Raw genomic sequence first — 18,145 nt, 5'->3', positions numbered from 1 at the left:
CCACCCCCAGCACTGCCCCAGCCCTACTCCCAACCCCAGCCATGCCCCATCCCTGCCCCCATTCCCATCTCTGCCCTCCCACCCCCATCCTTGCCCTCCCACCCCCAGCACTGCCCTCAGCACCGTCCCCCACCCTGCCCCCACCCCATTCTCCCCCAGATCCTAGTATTGCTCTATGCTAGATGTGGACATAAAATGGATAGGTGAATTCTACCTTTCTTACTAGTCTCATACTTACTTACCCTTGGCAGCACATGACTGCCAACCTGGGGCTCTTGGCTCTATTTTCTAGCAGCAGCTTCCCTTTGCACCTTTCATCCCAGGGAGGAAGGCTTGTGGGTCAGCGGACAAACATCCTGGGCCACACGAAGAGTGAATTAAAAAAAAAAAACAGCCATACATTTTGATTCCATTACTCAAATGCTGCCACGCTTCAGGCCACTATCTGGACACTCGGTTGAGCCTCATGCAGGGGTGAAGTAACACAGATCCCAGGTAATGCGGAACTTTGTGACCTTGGACTCTGCACTCAATGGGACCAGGATCAGAGATCCTCTGTCTGCTTTCCCTAGTCTCTGGTGACCCAGGGATCACACCCATAAGCCTGCTGATATCAGATGACCTCCTCATCGGCCACCCTCCAGAACTCACGGCTTCTCCTCCCAGATGGGAGTATAAAAGGAGGCCCCCATAACCATGCCACTGGACTCCATGCTGGGCTGTTTTCACTGGGGGCATTCCAGAAGGGGTGGGTGAGAGCCCTCCCTGCCCTAAGGGCCCCAATCCTGGTAGCCAACCTCCACTACCCAACTGCTGCCATGCTCCAGGCTGCTTTCCAGACCATGTGACACATTATGGGACACTTTCTACCCATTGTCCATAATTACTACACCATGTTTGATGGAGTTCAGACAGTAGGCAACAGATCATAGAGAGAAATTATTATCTCTTGGAGAGCCCAGCAAGCTACTGAGAGTATCTCGCCTGCACAGCAAAGTCTGGCAAGCTACTTGTGTCGTATTTGATATGCCAAAATCAGTAACTATAACAGGTCTCATTCCCCTGACCCTGAAAGAACCGCCAATCGCTGGGAAAGACAAGTAAGGAGAGGCTGCTGAAATCTCAGGGCTGGGACGAATAGAGGTTACTGGCGCCTGCTAGAGTAAATTCATGAACAATGGGATGACAGTGATACAGGGATACATTTTGACTTAACTTTATTGTTTTGAATATGAAAAATACTTATGATTCGAAAATCAAACTATGAGAAAGTATACTTACCGAAGTCTCAGTCTTGGCCCTGTCTCTGCTACCCCCTCATTTCCCATAGGGTAAGCATCTTGTTTTTTAGCTTTTATTGTGAAAGATACAGTAATTCCTAGGGCTGGAGCAATAGCACCAGCCCTAGGAATTAGGGTGTCTAGGGAATTAGGGTGGTAGGGCGTTTGCCTTGCTTTCAGCCTGTCCGGACGAGGCGGGTTCGATTGTTCTGCCCCTCTCAGAGAGCCTGGCAAGCTACCAAGAGTATCTCGCCCTCACAGCAAAGCCTGGCAAGCTCCCTGTGACGTATTCAATATGCCAAACACAGTAACAACAAGTCTCTAAATGGAGATGTTACTGGACCCGCTCAAGCAAATCGATGAACAACGGGAGGGCAGGGTCCCCATGTGAACAAGCCCTTCTGACTGCTGGATGAACAGTAATTCCTCGTTCTCTGTTAAAAATAAAATAAAATTAGCCAAGTGTACAGTTTTTCTTTTTCACAAAAAAAGTTGCATTTGAAGACACAGCCTTGTGCATATTACTTTTTCAGCTAACACCTCATCTTGGAAATCATTTCACACTGCTCTAACAACCCTTTCTTGGTGACTTCTCAGTGCTCTGTGGTGTGACTGTACCATTATTCCTTATTTAACTGACCTTCTATAAGTGGATATTTGCATCATGCTGAGAATTCTGTCATTAGGAGCAGTGCCACGAGTTAATTAATATTGTGCACACAGTGTTTCTTATTTGTGGAGAGAGAAGCAGTGACTAAGAGAAATGCACTGGAAGTAGTTTTCTAGTTTTTGCTAAATTTCATTTCCAGTTGCAGTGCATGAGAGTGTCTAAAATTGGGCTGTGTGTGAAACAGTCAGTGCCTTCATCTACACTGTTACTGCAGTGACACCCATACTCCTGTGAGAATTACACATACATGCGCACGCACACATATCTGCATATTCACATGCAACTACCCTTCAGCAATAGGTATGCAGGGCTGCCAGCCAGGAGAGTCGCCTCCCTGAAGTAAGGGGGTTGGAGACCAGAGCAAGTTCCGCAGTTCTTAGTCTGCTTCTCCCTTTGCTCTCTGTACTCATAGAACTTTTAAGGGAAATTGGACCTAGGAAGAATAAGTTGGAGAGAAAAATGGGGTGTACTTCAGAAGACACAGTGCCCACGTTAGTTCTGCTACTTGACAGAAACTGTAACCCTGAGTGAGGCGTCTATTCGGGGCCCTATTTCTCCAAGCTATGAAATGGTCTTCCCGATACTCACATACAAAGGAAACTTCATTTCTAAAAAGCAAATCTCCTGTGCTACTTATGTTGTTGTGTGTGGAGACGTGATACTCGGGCCTTAACCATTAAGCAGCTGTTCCAGAATAGAGAAGGACAGAAGGGAAACTCCCCTACTGGACGCTCAAGGCATTTCTTGGCCCATTCCCAGGGTCTTGGGTGCTGTGTGGAGGTTGAGTAGCCTAGGAGCAGCTGGGCAAGGAAAGGGAGAGGACTTGAGGCTGGGTTCTGGTACTCGCTGAACTTCGGGGTTACCATCAAGGGAGAAGAGGCAGAGCTGGAGTGGCAAGTTCTAAGAAAGTGGGGCTGCCAATGGTGGTAATGGCGAATATTTAAAATTATTTCCTTTTAAAAGGAACATTGAAGATGCCATTTGGAAGAAAGACCCAGTCTGTCTGTATCTATCATAGAGACTGTTGGAGTGAACTGTCACATGGTGTAAGGAACTTTCCGGGCTCTTCCTTGCCCAAATAAATAGATGATCTGAACTACATTTTTTTTCATCAGACAGATGCTAACAAATTCTAAATTACAGTCCTTTTCTGTTAACAAAGCTGGGACACTCCTAGGTGTGCCTCTGAAGATCTGAAAGTTTGTATTTTAAGTATTCAGTGTTGTTTCTGGCCTTTTCCATAACATCTGACTTTGCCAGCATCCAGCACAGTGTCTGTGCCCTCATCCCTTGGCATGGCATTGCAGTTCTGGGGCCTCTTTCTGATGTCAATGCAGTTGCCGGTGGATGGGCTCAGGGTTGCCATTGTATACCTTCTGGACTTGGGAAAGGTCAAGAATGGATTGCCCTGGCTGGTCATAGAAGCCCCTCTGACTGCCTTGGTGGGCATGGGGCAGAGGGCCAGTGAGGCAACACAGAGGGCCTTTACCTTGGCCAGAAATATTTCATTGCCTCTGTTTGTCCCTGTTTTCTTGTTGATAAAAAAAAAAACCCTCTACCTTATTTCAAAGTTTTGTCTACATACAGGGGCCAGCGACTTGGTTCATGGAGGTCAAGGTGTAAATTAAAATGACAGACAAACCATGGCACAGGGACTAGGGGCAGAGCACAAGTCGTGGAGCACCTGCCTGTGTGCAGGAGGCCTGAGTGTGTAGGCCAGGCACTGCATGGCCCCCTGAACACCTGTTGGGGGTATGGGCATGGCCCGAGGGCCCTCTTACACACCCAGCACAACTGGGGGTGGCCCCTATTTTAGAATAGTCAAGGCACGAGCAGACAGAGTTTAGACACTTCTTTGCATGGGGCACTGGGTGGAGTCTGAGCTGTTCTTCTGCAGGAGTTCATACTCTAGAGTGTCACATGCTGGGATTCCTTGGAGGCTAGGGGAGGCCCCTGTGCCTCTTCCTGCTTCTGGGGGCACTCACATAATGAATTTTGAGGTAAGAGCACCCACTGGGGGTCAATGATTTGAGTACGACTTTGGGTATTTTTGGACATATTTGGATACATAAACATCTAGAAATTTATGAAACTTTGGGGAAGTGTTGCAGAAATAAATATTGAGAGGAAATGGAAAACTTTGTAGTATTTCATTTCTGACGTTTCTACATAGCTGAGGTGCTCTGAATTAAAAAAAGAAAGAATTGTCTTTGAGTGACCTGTTTAATGAATCGGTGACATCTGGCTTATTTAGAGATACAAAAGGGTAGAAAAAAGAACAGATGCTTTTCTGTGGTGTCTTTCCCCTTTTTTTGTTTTGTTTGAGGGAGGGGTTGTTTGTTTTCTGGGCCAGACCTGGCAATGGTCAGGGATTACTTCCTGTTCTGGCTCAGGAATTGCTCAATGTGGTGCTGGGGGACCACATGGGGTGCCCAGGACTGGACCCAGGTCAGTTATGTGCAAGGCAAGCCCCATGTCTGCAGTGTTCTCTCTCCAGCCCTGATGTGAGTTTTTCTTTCAAAAATTGTAGGAAATAAAGTCATGGTGGAGTGGCTCTTCTGCTAACTCATTATCTCTCCTGGGCTTCAGTTTTTCATGTTTAAACAAAATCCATTCATCCTTTCTTGCTTGTTTTGATGAGGTCTCAACAGTTTGCAGATTAACTGCTATTGACAAACTTTTGCTTCCTTCTATTTCCAGTGCACAGAGGCCAAAAAACATTGCTGGTATTTTGAAGGACTCTATCCAACATATTACATGTAAGTATTTCTGTACGTTCCTTTTTGATTCTGTGGTGACATCATTCTCCGGGGATTATCACTCTAAAGGGAATAGGATGGGATTCAACTGTGAAATGACTTCAGAGGACACTTATCTGCTCAGGCCACTTCCTGCAAGGACCCGGGGAAACTCAGCTGCTCTTTCATCTCATGTTTATTGAGTCATCCATGAGTGGTCAAAAGGGGCAGGATGACTAGCAGAGTGATTTGGGTTTATGCTGAATTTTGTAGGCAGAAGGAGTAAGTGGGGGTGGGAGGAGGACAGGAAAAACTCCTCAGGGGTGTGTGTGTGTGTGTGTGTGTGTGTGTGTGTGTGTGTGTGTGTGTGCGCGCGCGCGCGCGCGCGCGCGCGTACATTGGTGTGTGCATGTGAATGCATTTCAAAGGTCACTTGCCCCAGGAATGTGTACTTATGTGTGGTCTCAGGAACTCTTGCCTCAGGGGTCCTTCACTAGATTCACATCTTTTCAAGACTCTTGCTGTGCCCACCGTACCCACCAGTCTTGACTCTAATTAAAGCTTTGCTGTGTTCCCTCTTACTGTCTTCATGTATGTTTAATATCTGCACTTATTTAATATGCTGAAACATCTGCCACCATAGTGACCAGATTGACACTCCAGTTATCAAATACTACATTTTATTCTGATTAGAAGTTTCATAGGTTTGTAGTTTAGAGTTTCAAAACTGTTTCCTCCCCCCAATTATTCTTAGTATTGAATTTTGCAAAACATGAGGTTTTAGTTTTTGTTTGTTAGTAATGGATATAATTGTGTATGGCAGGAGCACTCTATTCTATCTTCTACAGCAGCTAGAGAGGAACGACAGCATAATAGTCAAGAGAATCTATTTGCATGGAATAGGATGTATATTTCCTCCCTGTCATTGTTGGGAGTTTCAGTTCTTAAGAAAAGACCAGAGGAGCAACAAGACCCTTGCAGGCCTGTGAGTGGCTTAAAGCCCAAGGGCTTGGTCAGTTTTCTTAGCAGGAGTCTCATGTGAGGAACTGCCCACGTTATACGAGTCTTGGCAAAAAAAAAAAAAAAGTAAAAAGACAAAACCAACTTGGAAAAAGCCCTAACAGCAGAGGACTTGGACTCTAATTGCAGAGCTGTCAGGTTGAAGAAAAATGGTTCTGGTATAATAGGGAGATAAAAACCTTTTGCTTCTCTTGCTACAGTGAATTTTCCTTGGTAAATGTTATTTACTTGGGTCAGCTTATGCAAGTATGGATCAACTATGTGTTTCTCTGATTCTTTCTCGGGATAAAAATCTCAAATTGCTTTCTAAGGCTTCTGATGAGCACTTTTCTGTTTAATCAGAGGTTGGGAGATGGAAGATTTTACTCCATGTCACTTGTTCCTTTGTTTCCTTATTCTTTACCTTATTTATATGTATTTTTCATGTATTTTTACACTGAGACAGAGAGAAATACTAAGACAAGCCTTGTTCTCCTACTCAGACTGTAGCTTCAAATGCATTTTGATTTTATTCTCTACTAATGGTGGTGGTGGTGGGGAGGGTAAAGGTCTTAAAATTAAAAAGTAAAATCACCCTATTAGGGTACTGAAGCTCAACATAAAAGCAACGACAGTTATTTAAGCACTTACTCTAGGCCAGGCATTGTGCTGTACCTCTGATGTGAATGAATGTCATTAACCCCTTGTCAGTTGAAAAACCTCAGTCACGCTATCCTTTTGATTCTCTGAAGGATATTTCTGTTCCCAGTGCCTTCACATAAATCCATTCTTTTGTTAGTGCTCACTAGAACCATTGTGTAAACCTTTTCTCTTGCTTTCTTGAGGTTTATCTGACATACAACGTTGTGTAAGTTTAAAGCATTCATTTAATATTTTCCTATTGCAAAATAATCACCACCATAATACTAGCTGACACCCTCATCATGTAACAAAATGACCATTTCTTTTTTTGTGGGAAAAACATTTAAGATACTGTCTTTTATCTCAAAGGCCAGAGTACCCAGCTCTGGCAAGGATACAGAGAAGCAGGAACCCTCATTCTTTGTTGGTGGGAATGTCATATGGTTCAGCTTCCGTGAAAAACAGTAAGGAGACTTTTTAAAATAAAAATTAAGATAAAATTAATGTCAGTGATTCAGTAATTCCACTTCTTGGAATATCCCAAGAATACAAAACCATAAATTTTAAAAGATATGTGCACATCTATGCTCCAGTTTATGGTAGCCATGATCAGCAACAGATCATTGAAGAAATGGTGGAGTATTATGCAGCTGTAAAATAGAGGACATCTTGGATTTTGCTCTAGCTTGGATGGAACTGAAGTATATCAAGCCAAATGAAATGTCAGAAGGACAAGTTTTGGTTAATCTCACTTATATGTGGACTGGAGTGATGGCACAGCCGGTAGGGCATTTGCCTTGCATGCGGCCAACATGGCCAACCCGAGTTCAATTCCTCTGCCCCTCTCAGAGAGCCTGGCAAGCTACTGAGAGTATCTCACATGCAGGGCAAAACCTGGCAAGCTACCCGTGACATATTCAATATGCCAAACACAGTAACAACAAGTCTCACTGGGCCCGCTCGAGGAAATTGATGAACAACGGGAGGACAGTGACAGTGACACATGTAGAATGCAAGCAACCAAGTAAAGGAATAGTTCGTATCCAATGAAAACAAACCTTTGTACTCTCACCACAAAACTCAGGTTACTAAGGTGAGGGGAAGCTGCTATAGCGGAAGAAAGGTTGATTATAAATGGTGCAAGGTGGTGGTGGAGGGTATTTGGCGTTGTGTTGATGATGGAGGTGCAGTAACTTTGTACAATTAAAGTATAAACATTAACACTTTTAACCCATGTTAATGCAATAATAAAAAGGTTTTTGTTGTTTGTTTTGTAGCTTTTTGGGTCACATCTGACAATGTACAGGGATTACTCCTGGCTCTATACTCAGGAATACTCCTGGTAGTGCTCAGGGTACCATATGGGATGATGGGACTCGAACCTGGGTCGGCCATATGCAAAGCAAACACCCTACCCTCTGTGCTATCATTCCAGTCCCAATAATAAAAGGTTTTCAAATATATAGTCTCTTAGCAACTTTTAAACATATCCTACAGTATTATTAACTATAATCATTATGCTGAACATTAACTTTCCAGAATGTGTTTCTCTTATAAATAGAAGTTGTGCCCTTTCAGCATTATTTCCTCAGGTGTTCCACCCTCCAGTCTCCAGAGCCTTCATTTTTTGTCTGCTTGTTGTTTTGAGTTATGTTTAATGTGTTTCATATATTCATACTGCTTTTTCCTCTGACTTTTCCCTCTTAGCATAATACCCTCAAATTTCACCCATAATAATGCATGTAGTCAACCCCCTCTTTCTCTTGCTTGAGAAATGCTCTGCTCCGTGCGTGTCTGCTCTTGTACTCTGTGTCTGGCTTGTTCCTCCATCTGCCGGAAGGCCGTAGCTTGTGTCTGTGTCTTCACTCTTACGAATAATGCTGCACTGAGCACAGGACTACAGACCTCTCTTAATGTCCTCTTTTATTTCCTTTGCATATCTACCTGAATATTGCGGGGTTATATTGTAGTTCTATTTTTAATATTTTTAGGAATATTCTATAATATTTTCCATAATGACTCACCAGTGCACATTCCAACCAACATATTGTAACATAGAGTTTACTTCTATGAACATCCTTTCTAGTATTTAATTGTAGTATAGGTGACATGGTTACGATAGTGTTAGCATTTTTAGTTTTGATGTACTATGTTGTTGCACTTCACGCCACCCAAGTGCTCCAAGCCTTCTACCCCTGTCCTTCCATTAGTTCAGGTCACCTCCTCATCCCCCAGCACCTCCTTCACTGCTGGGGAATGTCAGTTTTGTTGTCCAAGCCCAAGTGTCAGTTCTCATTCAGTAATGTCTGTTTCCTTATCTCTGTGTGCCATAGATGAGTAAGATCATGAGTATGCATCCTTCTCCCTCTGACTTTCCTTAACCTGGTAGCTTCAGTTCCATCTGTCTTGAAGCTAACTGCAATATTTTATTTTTTGTGGCTGCATGATATTTTATTGTATATATAATCATAATCATATGTATATAATCATACCAACATGCTGAGACCACTCTCCACACACACGAAGGTACCGGCAGAGGAACAAAGGCATGCAGGTCCCGGGGCTGAGATCTCCAAACCTGCTCAGATCAGGGCTGAGCATCCTCCACCCAGATCCTCCATATTCCAGTAGGCAGGGGTCACACCCACCAACTGGCCCCCTGGCGCCATGTAATCCCATCAATGGCCAAGACCCAGAGACTGTAAAACCCAGCTCCTGGAAACCTTCTTATTATCTCATTCTTACTTTGGACAAACTGGCAGGCTACTGAATGTAACCTGCTCACACGGCAAAGTCTGGAAAACTCCCCGTGGCGTACCCAATATGCCAAATACCAGTAACAATGATGGGTCTCATTCTCCTAAAGAGCCTTGAATATAATCTCAGGGCTAGGATGAAGGAGACGTTACTGGGGCCTGCTCGAGTCAATTGACGAACAACAGGATGGTCATGATCATCGTGATATAATCATAATTTCATTATTCACTCATTTCTCATTGAATATTTGGTTGTTTCCATATCCTAGCCATTGTGTGAAGTGCTGCAGTGAGCATAGAGGTGCATATAACTTTTTTTGCCTTTTTATTTATTTTTTTATTAAAATATTTGTTAATAGTGAGACATCATGAGGTACAGTTGCAGACTTACACATTTTTGTGCTTGGGTTTCAATTATACAATGATTAAATACCCATCCCTCCGCCAGTGCCCATTTCCCACCACCACGGATCCCAGTATCCCTCCCACCCCCCATCCCACCCTATCTCTGTGGCAGGGCATTCCCCTCTGTTCTCTCTCTCCTTTTGGGTGTTGTGGTTTGCAAAAGAAACATTGAGTGGCAATCATGTTTGGTCTATAGTCTACTTTCAGCATGCTTCTCCCATCCTGGGAGGATCCTCCCAACACCTTTATTTGGTGTTCCGCTCTTTATCTGAGTTCCCTTTTCCCCTAGTATGTGTGGTTGGCCTCCAAGTCATGGAGTAAAATTCCTGGTACTAATCTCAGCCATTCTTGGGTGTTAGTTTCCTATTTTGTTACTTTATGTTCCCCAGATGAATGCAATCTTTCTATGTCTATCCCTTTCTTTCTGAGTCATTCCTGCTGGTTTTCCACTGGGACAAAACCTTGCATTCAGACAGGTAGTGTGTGAAGAGCCAGTGTATTGATGAGTAATGACAGCAGGTTTTTCAGGTGTTCGGGTGTGATCTTCTCTGGGCTGGGTGCTGTTCGCTTCTTTACTGACAAAATGGCGTGTTGGATATCAGAAGAGAGAATGTTGAGTACGACATATCCATCCTGCGGAATTTGGTATGTGGGCAGGTAGATGTGGCAATCGAACAGATCTGAGTAGAAGTCATGAATAATCTTCTCCATTGCTCTTCTGGAAGATGTGATAAATCCATTGGGACATTGGAGGGCAGTCATCTTGGTCTTGTAGTTGGACAGGCGGGCATTGCGAATGCTTTTCCAGGGTTCTGTCGCATTGACCAGCACTGCTGCTCTTCTCTCTTTGAGGTCTTCCTCTATTGCTTCTCTGCACTGCTTTGTGAGCTCGGGCATTCGCTTGCAGTTGCCTGAGGCTCCCACCAAGCCACGTTGGTGAATGAGCTCAAGAGTTTTTGAAGACAGGCGTCTTTGAGGCTATCTCTTTCTCAGTGTTCCTTGCACAATCATGGAGGTGCTCAACCAGTCTATCGTATTCTTCGTCAATGTTGTCAATGACGCCATCTTCCCATGTTGCCACAGTAGTGCCAAAGAGCTCCCAATTGGTAGTCATTCTGGGAGTTCTCTTCTTTTTTTTTAAATATTTTTTTGTTTTTTTATTATTTTTTATATGTATACATTTAAGTTATATATATATTTTTTATTAGTGAAACACCATGAGGTACAGTTATAGACTTATAAATTTTTGTGCTTGTGTTTCAGTTATACAATGATCAAGTACCCATCCCTCCACCAATGCCCATCCTCCACCACCACGGGTCCCAGCATCCCTCCCACCCCCCATCCCCCCCATCCCACCCTGCCTCTGTGGCAGGGCATTCCCCCTTGTTCTCTCTTCTTTTGGGTACTGTGTTTTTCAAGAGAGGCATTGAGTGGCAATCATGTTTGGTCTATAGACTACTTTTAGCATGCTTCTCCCACCCTGGGAGGGTCCTCACAACACCCTTTTTTTGGTGCTCTCTTCTCTATCTGAGCTTCCTTTTCACCAAGCACGTGAGGCTGGCCTTCAAGTCATGGAGCAAAATCCCTGGTACTAATCTCAGCCATTCCTGGGTGTTAGTCTCCCATTTTGTTGCTTTATGTTCCCCAAATGAATGCAGTCTTTCTGTGTCTGTCCCGCTCTTTCTAACTCATTTTGCTTAACATGATACTTTCCATGTAGTACCACTTGTATGTAAATTTCATAAATTCATCTTTTCTAACAGCTACATAGTACTCCATTGTGTAAATGTACCAAAGTTTCTTTAACCAGTCATCTTTTCTCGGGCACTCAGGTTTTTTCCAGATTCTGGCTATTGTAAAGAGTACTGCGATGAACAAACAATTGTAGATGTCACTTCGACTATACCTTTTTGCCTCTCTGGGGTATATTCCCAGGGGTGCTATAGCTGGGTCAAATGGGAGATCAAATTCTAATTTTTTGAGAATCATCCATACTGTTTTCCAAAAGGGTTGGACCAGCCAGCATTCCTACCAGCAGTGAAGGAAGGTCCTTTTCTCGCCACATCCGTGCCAGCACCAGTTGCTTTTGTTCTTGTGGATGTGGGCCAGTCTCTCTGGTGTGAAATGATATCTCATTGTTGTTTTGATCTGCATCTCTCTGATGATTAGTGATGTAGAGCATTTTCTCATGTGCCTTTTAGCCATTTGAATTTCTTCTTTGCGAAAGTTTCTGTTCATTTCCTCGCCACATTTTTTGATGGGGTTGGTTGATTTCTTCTTGTGGAGTTCAACCAGTACCTTGTATATCCTTGATATCAACCCCTTGTCGGATGTGTATTTGGTGAATATCCTTTCCCATTCTGTAGGCTGTCTTTGTATTTTGGTCACTGTTTCTTTTGAGGTGCAGAAGCTTCTTAGTTTAAGATAGTCCCATTTGTCTATCTCTGTTTTCACTTGCTCGGCCAGTGGCGTGACATCTTTGAAGATACCATTAACTTCAATATCATGGAGAGTTTTGCCAACTTTGTCTTCAATAAACATTATGGATTCCGGTCTGATGTTGAGGTCATAAATCCATTTCGATCTTACTTTTGTGCATGGCGTTAGGCAGAGATCTGAGCCCACTTTTTTGCATGTAGCCGTCCAGTTTTGCCAGCACAATTTATTAAAGAGGCTTTCCCTGCTCCATTTCACTTTTCTTGCCCCCTTATCGAAGATTAGATGATTATATGTTTGGGAGGAGATGTCAGTATATTCAACTCTGTTCCATTCATCTGCAGCTCTGCCTTTGTTCCAGTACCATGCTGTTTTAATTATTACTGCTTTGTAGTAGAGCTTGAAGTTAGGTAGGTTGATTCCTCCCATTTTCTTTTTGGGAGTTCTCTTCTTAAACTTTTCAGCCATTTCTCCCAGCTCTGTGAAGTAGAATTTTGCATGAAGGAGATGGTGGTCCAATCCCGTTTGGAATTTTGGGACAACAGTGACATTGGTCAAGCAAAACCGTCGATTGAATATGATGTTGTCAATTTCATTGTGGAACCTTCCACCCGGAGACTCCCATGTCCAAAGTTTAGATTCAGCCTTTTGGAACTGTGAGTTACCATGGATGGTCTTAGTTAACATGATGAACTCAGACAGTCTCTCACCCTGTTTGTTCCATTCTATCCATGGTTCCCCATGTGGAGTTCTTCAGCTGATCTTCTCGGTCCTATCTTTGCATTAAAATCACTGACAGTGATCTTGTAGAAGTTTTGGTCTTCTTTATAGAGCTTCTCCAGCTCCATGTAGAACTTCTCAATTTCTTCTTCATCGAAATTGGATGTTGGTGCGTAGGCAATGAAGATAGAAACTGCCAGCAGTGAGCCACATCTATTCAGGTGTAGTCGTCTGATTCAGGTTGTTAGACATTCGAATGAAACAATGCTCATTGCCAAGTTTGTGTTGATAAGGACACCAATGCCACCGACACCTCTTTTGTCTCATGTTCTGAGGAACAGTTCTTCTCCATTGTTGAAAATGGCGTGATGTGTTTGTTGCCTTCTCATCTTGGTCAGACCAATGATGTCATACTTGATCTTTCACGCTTATACCATCAGGTCCTCGATGGATGTATCTGATGCCAGCGTACATGCTTTGAAAATGCAGACAGTCATTTTAGTCCTTCTTCGTTTTGGCAGCCTAGTTCGGGTTTGAGATTTTATCAGCTTCTCCTTACTCATCCTTCTTCACTCTGCTGTATTGGTGGCTCTCTCAGGGTGAGGGGAATGAGACCCATTGTATATACTGTTTTTTGCATATTGACTATGCCATGAATAGCTTGCCAGGTTCTGCCATGTTTTTGAGTTAAATTTATTTGAACATTTTTCTTCCAATTCCTTATTAGATTATTTGCAAATCTTTTGTTGTGATTGTCGTTGCTGTTGTTATGCAGAACCTTGTTGGTTTGGTGAAGTCTTAGCTATTTTTTGTTCTTTAGATACTTAAACTTTGGGTATCATCTCCCACTAAAAAATAAAGCACTGTTAATGCCAATATTTTAGGTTTTTTTCCTAGTTCTCCTCTAGAATTTTATGATTTCAGGTTTTGCACTTAAACCTTTAATGTATTTCAGGTTAATTTTTATTAGTGGCAAAATAAAATTATTGTTTTCATTATGGCACTGTCTATAGCACTGTCCTCCCTTTGTTCATCGATTTGCTCGAGCAGGCCCAGTAACATCTCCATTGTGAGACTTGTTACTATGTTTGGCATATCGAATATGTCATGGCTATCTTGCCAGGCTTTGCCTTGTGGACAAGATACTCTCGGTAGCTTGTTGGGCTCTCCGAGAGGGGCAGAGGAATCGAACCCAGCTCAGCGGGGCTGGCCGCATGCAAGGCAAACGCCCTACCGCTGTGTTATCATACAGCTTTATTATATAGTTTGAAATTGGGAAGGATGATGTCTCCACCTAAGTTCTCAATTTTGGATTTTTGGTGTATATTTTTCCAAAGAAATTTAGCTTTGGCTATTCATGGTCTATTTATGGCCACATCTCAGCTTTAGTTCTTTGTGGGCTTTTTTTTTAACATTCAAGTGAAAATGTCTTTAGAGAAACTGGGCAATAGTACAGCAGGTAAGGTGCTTGCCTTAAGGTGGCTGGCCCAGGTTTGATCCCCTGTACCATTACAGTCCTTGAAGCTCACCAGGAGTGATCCCTGAACACAGGGCCAGGAGTAAGCACTGAACACAGGCTGGTGTGCCTCCCAACAACAACACCACCAAAAATAAATAAAAATAAAAGGAAAAGAATGGAAATGTCATTGGAATTCTAGAGTATGTTGGATTTGTGAATGGTACTCTAAGGGGTCTCCTTTCATTCTCTTTCCCCATTTGTTCCTCACTTCATTGTGAATTATTAAATTGTTTGTGTTGTTTCCTACCTAAAAACATCAGGAGCAAAGTTCAGCTACATAACACCTTGGAGTTGTAGATATCCAGGACACTTAACTGGTTTTTATCTTCTTTCTTTATTGACAGTCCCTGCCTGGCCTTGCGTGCCTTGGGGTCTGTGGTGAACTTGGACAGCCAAGCTCCCTGTTGGACAAAGCCTTCCATTCCTGCCCCTGCAGACCATTGACACTGCCTTCTGCTGGCTCCACACCTTGGTCTTTGCCCAGCAGTCCCTGCCCTTTAGGACACCATCCATGGCTGACCCTTGCGCAGGATTGGTTCCTCCTTTCTCTATGACTCTGCTGTGTTTCTTGGATAACCTTCACACAACATTGTGTGTTCTGTGAACATTTCCATGGTGCCATGACTTGCCTGTTTACTTAACCTTAGTGCTTGGCTTGGTGATTGGCAGTTGGAGTCTTTCTCCTTGCGTTTCTGCTCCATATTTTGGCACCTGTCTTAGATTTAAGAATAAGGGTGACAGAATCTAGACGTCAGGTTCCAGATATTTGTTCTGTTCCTCATTATTTTAATTGGAGTGAAATTCTCATAACAAAACCAACCATTTTACATTGAGCCAGCCAGTGACCTAGAGTATATTCACAGTAACGTAAAGTCGGTACCACTATCTACTTCAAATATTTTCTCTGCTCTTTCGTATAAGTTACTGACACGTTGACCTTCTCGGCAGCTTTTTTAGTGAATCATGGACACTGTGCTGGCTTTCTAATAGTAACATGGGGTTTGTGCATGGTCACCCCTGAGAACAGATGAGCATGTGTACACCAAAGCCCAGCTGCATCTCTGCTGCTTAGGCGTATGTAGGGTTCTGCAGAGTGCCCACTCTGCAGCCTCAGTGCCGCCCTAGGGCACCGGGAGTGTTGCTGAGGAGAAAGACTGCAGGCTGTGGGTGGGCCTTGAAAGCCTCTCTCCCTGCTTTCTGTCACACTGGGTAGTGAAGCGTTTCTACCCCAGTAGTGACAGACTGGACAGAGGTCACTTGTCTGTATTCTGTTCTGGGCCGGCTTATCTTCAGGCCACAGTGCTGCAGTCAGGTGGTGGTCGCTTGACGAGAAACACCAGACATGTGGTGATTTATGCAGGGTGCCACGGATGACCCTGCAGGTTAGGTGACTGACCCAGCTCCGCTCAGCCATACTGGGGATCTGTTGCTGATCTACCAGTTCACTGCATCAGACCCTCTCTTAGCACACGTCTAATATGCAGGCCCAGTGCCGGGGCTGTGGCGGGTACACTGATTTATCCATCGCCAGACACGTGCCGAGTATCTGCTGTATGTCACTTACTGAGATGTGGTGTGTGCAGGGCCGACAAGGTTGGTTCTGTGGACAGGATAGTAATAGCTAATTAGTTATTTTAATATTTTAATTTTCTTTTGGGGAAGAAAACTTTATGTAACTTTCTTCAAAATAGGTAACTACTGAATTCCCTATTAATAACCATTATGCCAGCCCAGATGATTTCCTTGTGCTTATACTCCGTTAGTAGCCTTTACCCTCCCTTTAGAAAATATATTCCAAACAATGCCTCTGTTTTGAGTTTATAATGCCATGGGGTACACTAGGGACAGAGCATTTAGGCTGCAAACTCTTTTGGAGATTTTACTCTTATTTTATTGTTACTCTTGAAATCCAGTGGTTTTGTTTTGTTTTGTTTTGTTTTTTGGTTCATCAGAAGCCCCTGATGGCCCTCCTCTAACTTTTCTTGCTTTTGGGCATGTCCCTGCATTTCATTACAGCCCTACAATTATCAGGCTAATTGAAGCTAAGTTTTTAAGGATAATCCTGTTTCCACTATAGCTGCATAGACATCACAGTTACTCCCACCTGTTATGATTTCTTTATGCTAAAGACTCTCTGTCTGCTGCTCCTTCATGAGGTTGACTTGTTTATAATATTACCAGTGTTGAACTGGAAGATTGCATATGTGTATGTACAAATAGAGTATTCTTATTCTTGAAGAAAAAAGTTCTCTGGGATCAAAACAGAAATGCAACACTGATTTCAAATCTCCTTTAATTTTTTTCCCTCCTCCCTCTGTATCCTTCACTACCTTTCTTTTTCTGCCAATCAGCTTCCCTTTGAAAAGCGCCTAATGAAGATGTTGTCTTTTTTTTAGCCAAAAGTATAGTTCAACTGTAGATTTGAACTTTTCCTTTGCCTTTATGAGACTCTTGTTTGATTTCTGCTACCAAAATGAGGGGCAGAGTTGGGAGGAGGGGGTGGGAGAAGAGAGAAAAAGAGAAAAAGGAAAATTTATTCAGGGCTCTCTTTAAATCTTCTCTTAGCAACCATGCCATTTAGAAATAGGCGATCATGTGGCTTACCCAATCTAGTTCTTGGCTCTCACTCCCTAGCATAGTTGTTCTTCCGAGAAAGGACTTGGCCACTCATTTCCCCTTGTTTTCAGGACGTTGAGCACGAGCTTCAAAAAGGACAAGACGAAACACTGAGACACATTGTGGGGAGCGGCAGTGGCAGGGGCAGGTGCTGCGGCTGTCAGGAGCTGGACAGATCTGAAGCAATGATCTTCTCCTTCTTGTTGCTTGAATTGTAGAAAGGCAGGTTTTGTCTTTAGCAGAGCTGCATGTTTTCTGACAGCTCCCTGTGGTGCCTAAGTGGCTCCTAAGAGATGTGGCTTGCATACCTGGCTGGCCTGGCCACCTAGCCATGCCCTGGTGCGGAGAAGCACAGCGAGCGTCAGGGATTTAGTTTTGTCTCACCTGCTTCACCAGATCCTGGGTCTTATCTACTTTCCTGTTGTTGTTGTTGTTTTAATTTTAGTTTTAGTTTTGTTTTTTTGGGCTACACCCAGCTCTGCCCAGGGCTTGCTCTTAGCTCTGCACTTAGGAATTACTCCTGGTGGGCTTGGGAGACCATATGGGATGCTGGGGATCAAACTAGGTAGGCTACACACAAGGCAGATGCCCTTCCCGCTGTACTGTCACTCTGGCTCTGGTTCTCTGGTCTTAAAGTAGAGGTGATGCTATTGCCTGCTGCCGTCTACTCTTGGGTGGTAGAGTTCCTTTTCCTCTTCACAAGGGCTTTATTGTCACCAGTGTTGGTGGTTTCATTGGGATGTGACACAAGTCAAGTGGTTCTGTTTCCAAAACATTCCAGAAAGAACCCCTGACTCTAGGTTCAACCACCTCCTAGATGACTGGAGGACTGGGTGACTGTGCCTGTCAGCTGGGCATGGGCTTAGCTCTCCTGGAACTTCCTTCAACACTTCTCAGTCACAGGGCTACCTAGGCAGCAGTGCCTTTGTGGACACTTCAGAGCCACATGCAGCCCATTTTGCAGGCCCTGAGTGTGGAAGGGGTGGCCAGCACAGGAGTAGGGGTTACGTGTCTGCAAGTATTCCTGCCCTTTGGCTGACGCTACCAGCTGGAAGCTCCCAGCCGGGCTCTACGTCACGGAGGTGTAGAGGAGAGCGGGGAGGTGGCTGGGGAGTGAAAGCAGGAAGGAGATGGGGGGATGGCATGAGTCTCCAAACTCGAGGGCCAGGGACCCTTCCCTGGAGTTGACAGTGGTAGGAAGTCTCCCTCACAGCCCTGGTCCCTGCTGTGATTGGCACACTCACCCCTCCCAGCGACCCAAAGCAAAGAAGACTATCTCAGAGTCTTTCCAAATTGTAGGTGAGACCAACCCCTCCACTGTCAAAAAGGCAGCAGTGACAGGATTCTCTGTAATACAGATG

At 44.0% G+C, this 18,145-nt stretch overlaps 1 protein-coding gene across 1 annotated transcript in view; it reads left to right on the top strand.

Moving 5' to 3' along the window:
* VOPP1 (VOPP1 WW domain binding protein) overlaps positions 1–18,145 on the top strand; it is a 101,248-nt gene that overhangs the window by 46,729 nt on the left and 36,374 nt on the right. Inside the window, exon 2 of the mRNA XM_056138143.1 lies at positions 4,651–4,709. Coding sequence (XP_055994118.1) covers positions 4,651–4,709 — 59 coding nt within the window. The remainder of the gene's footprint in view (positions 1–4,650; positions 4,710–18,145) is intronic.

The sequence above is a fragment of the Sorex fumeus genome, unplaced genomic scaffold (assembly GCF_029834395.1).
Source record: "Sorex fumeus unplaced genomic scaffold, SorFum_2.1 ptg000128l, whole genome shotgun sequence".
NCBI classification, from domain to species: domain Eukaryota; kingdom Metazoa; phylum Chordata; class Mammalia; order Eulipotyphla; family Soricidae; genus Sorex; species Sorex fumeus.
Note: the sequence above shows the minus strand (reverse complement) of the source record. Positions and strands in the feature narration are given on the sequence as shown.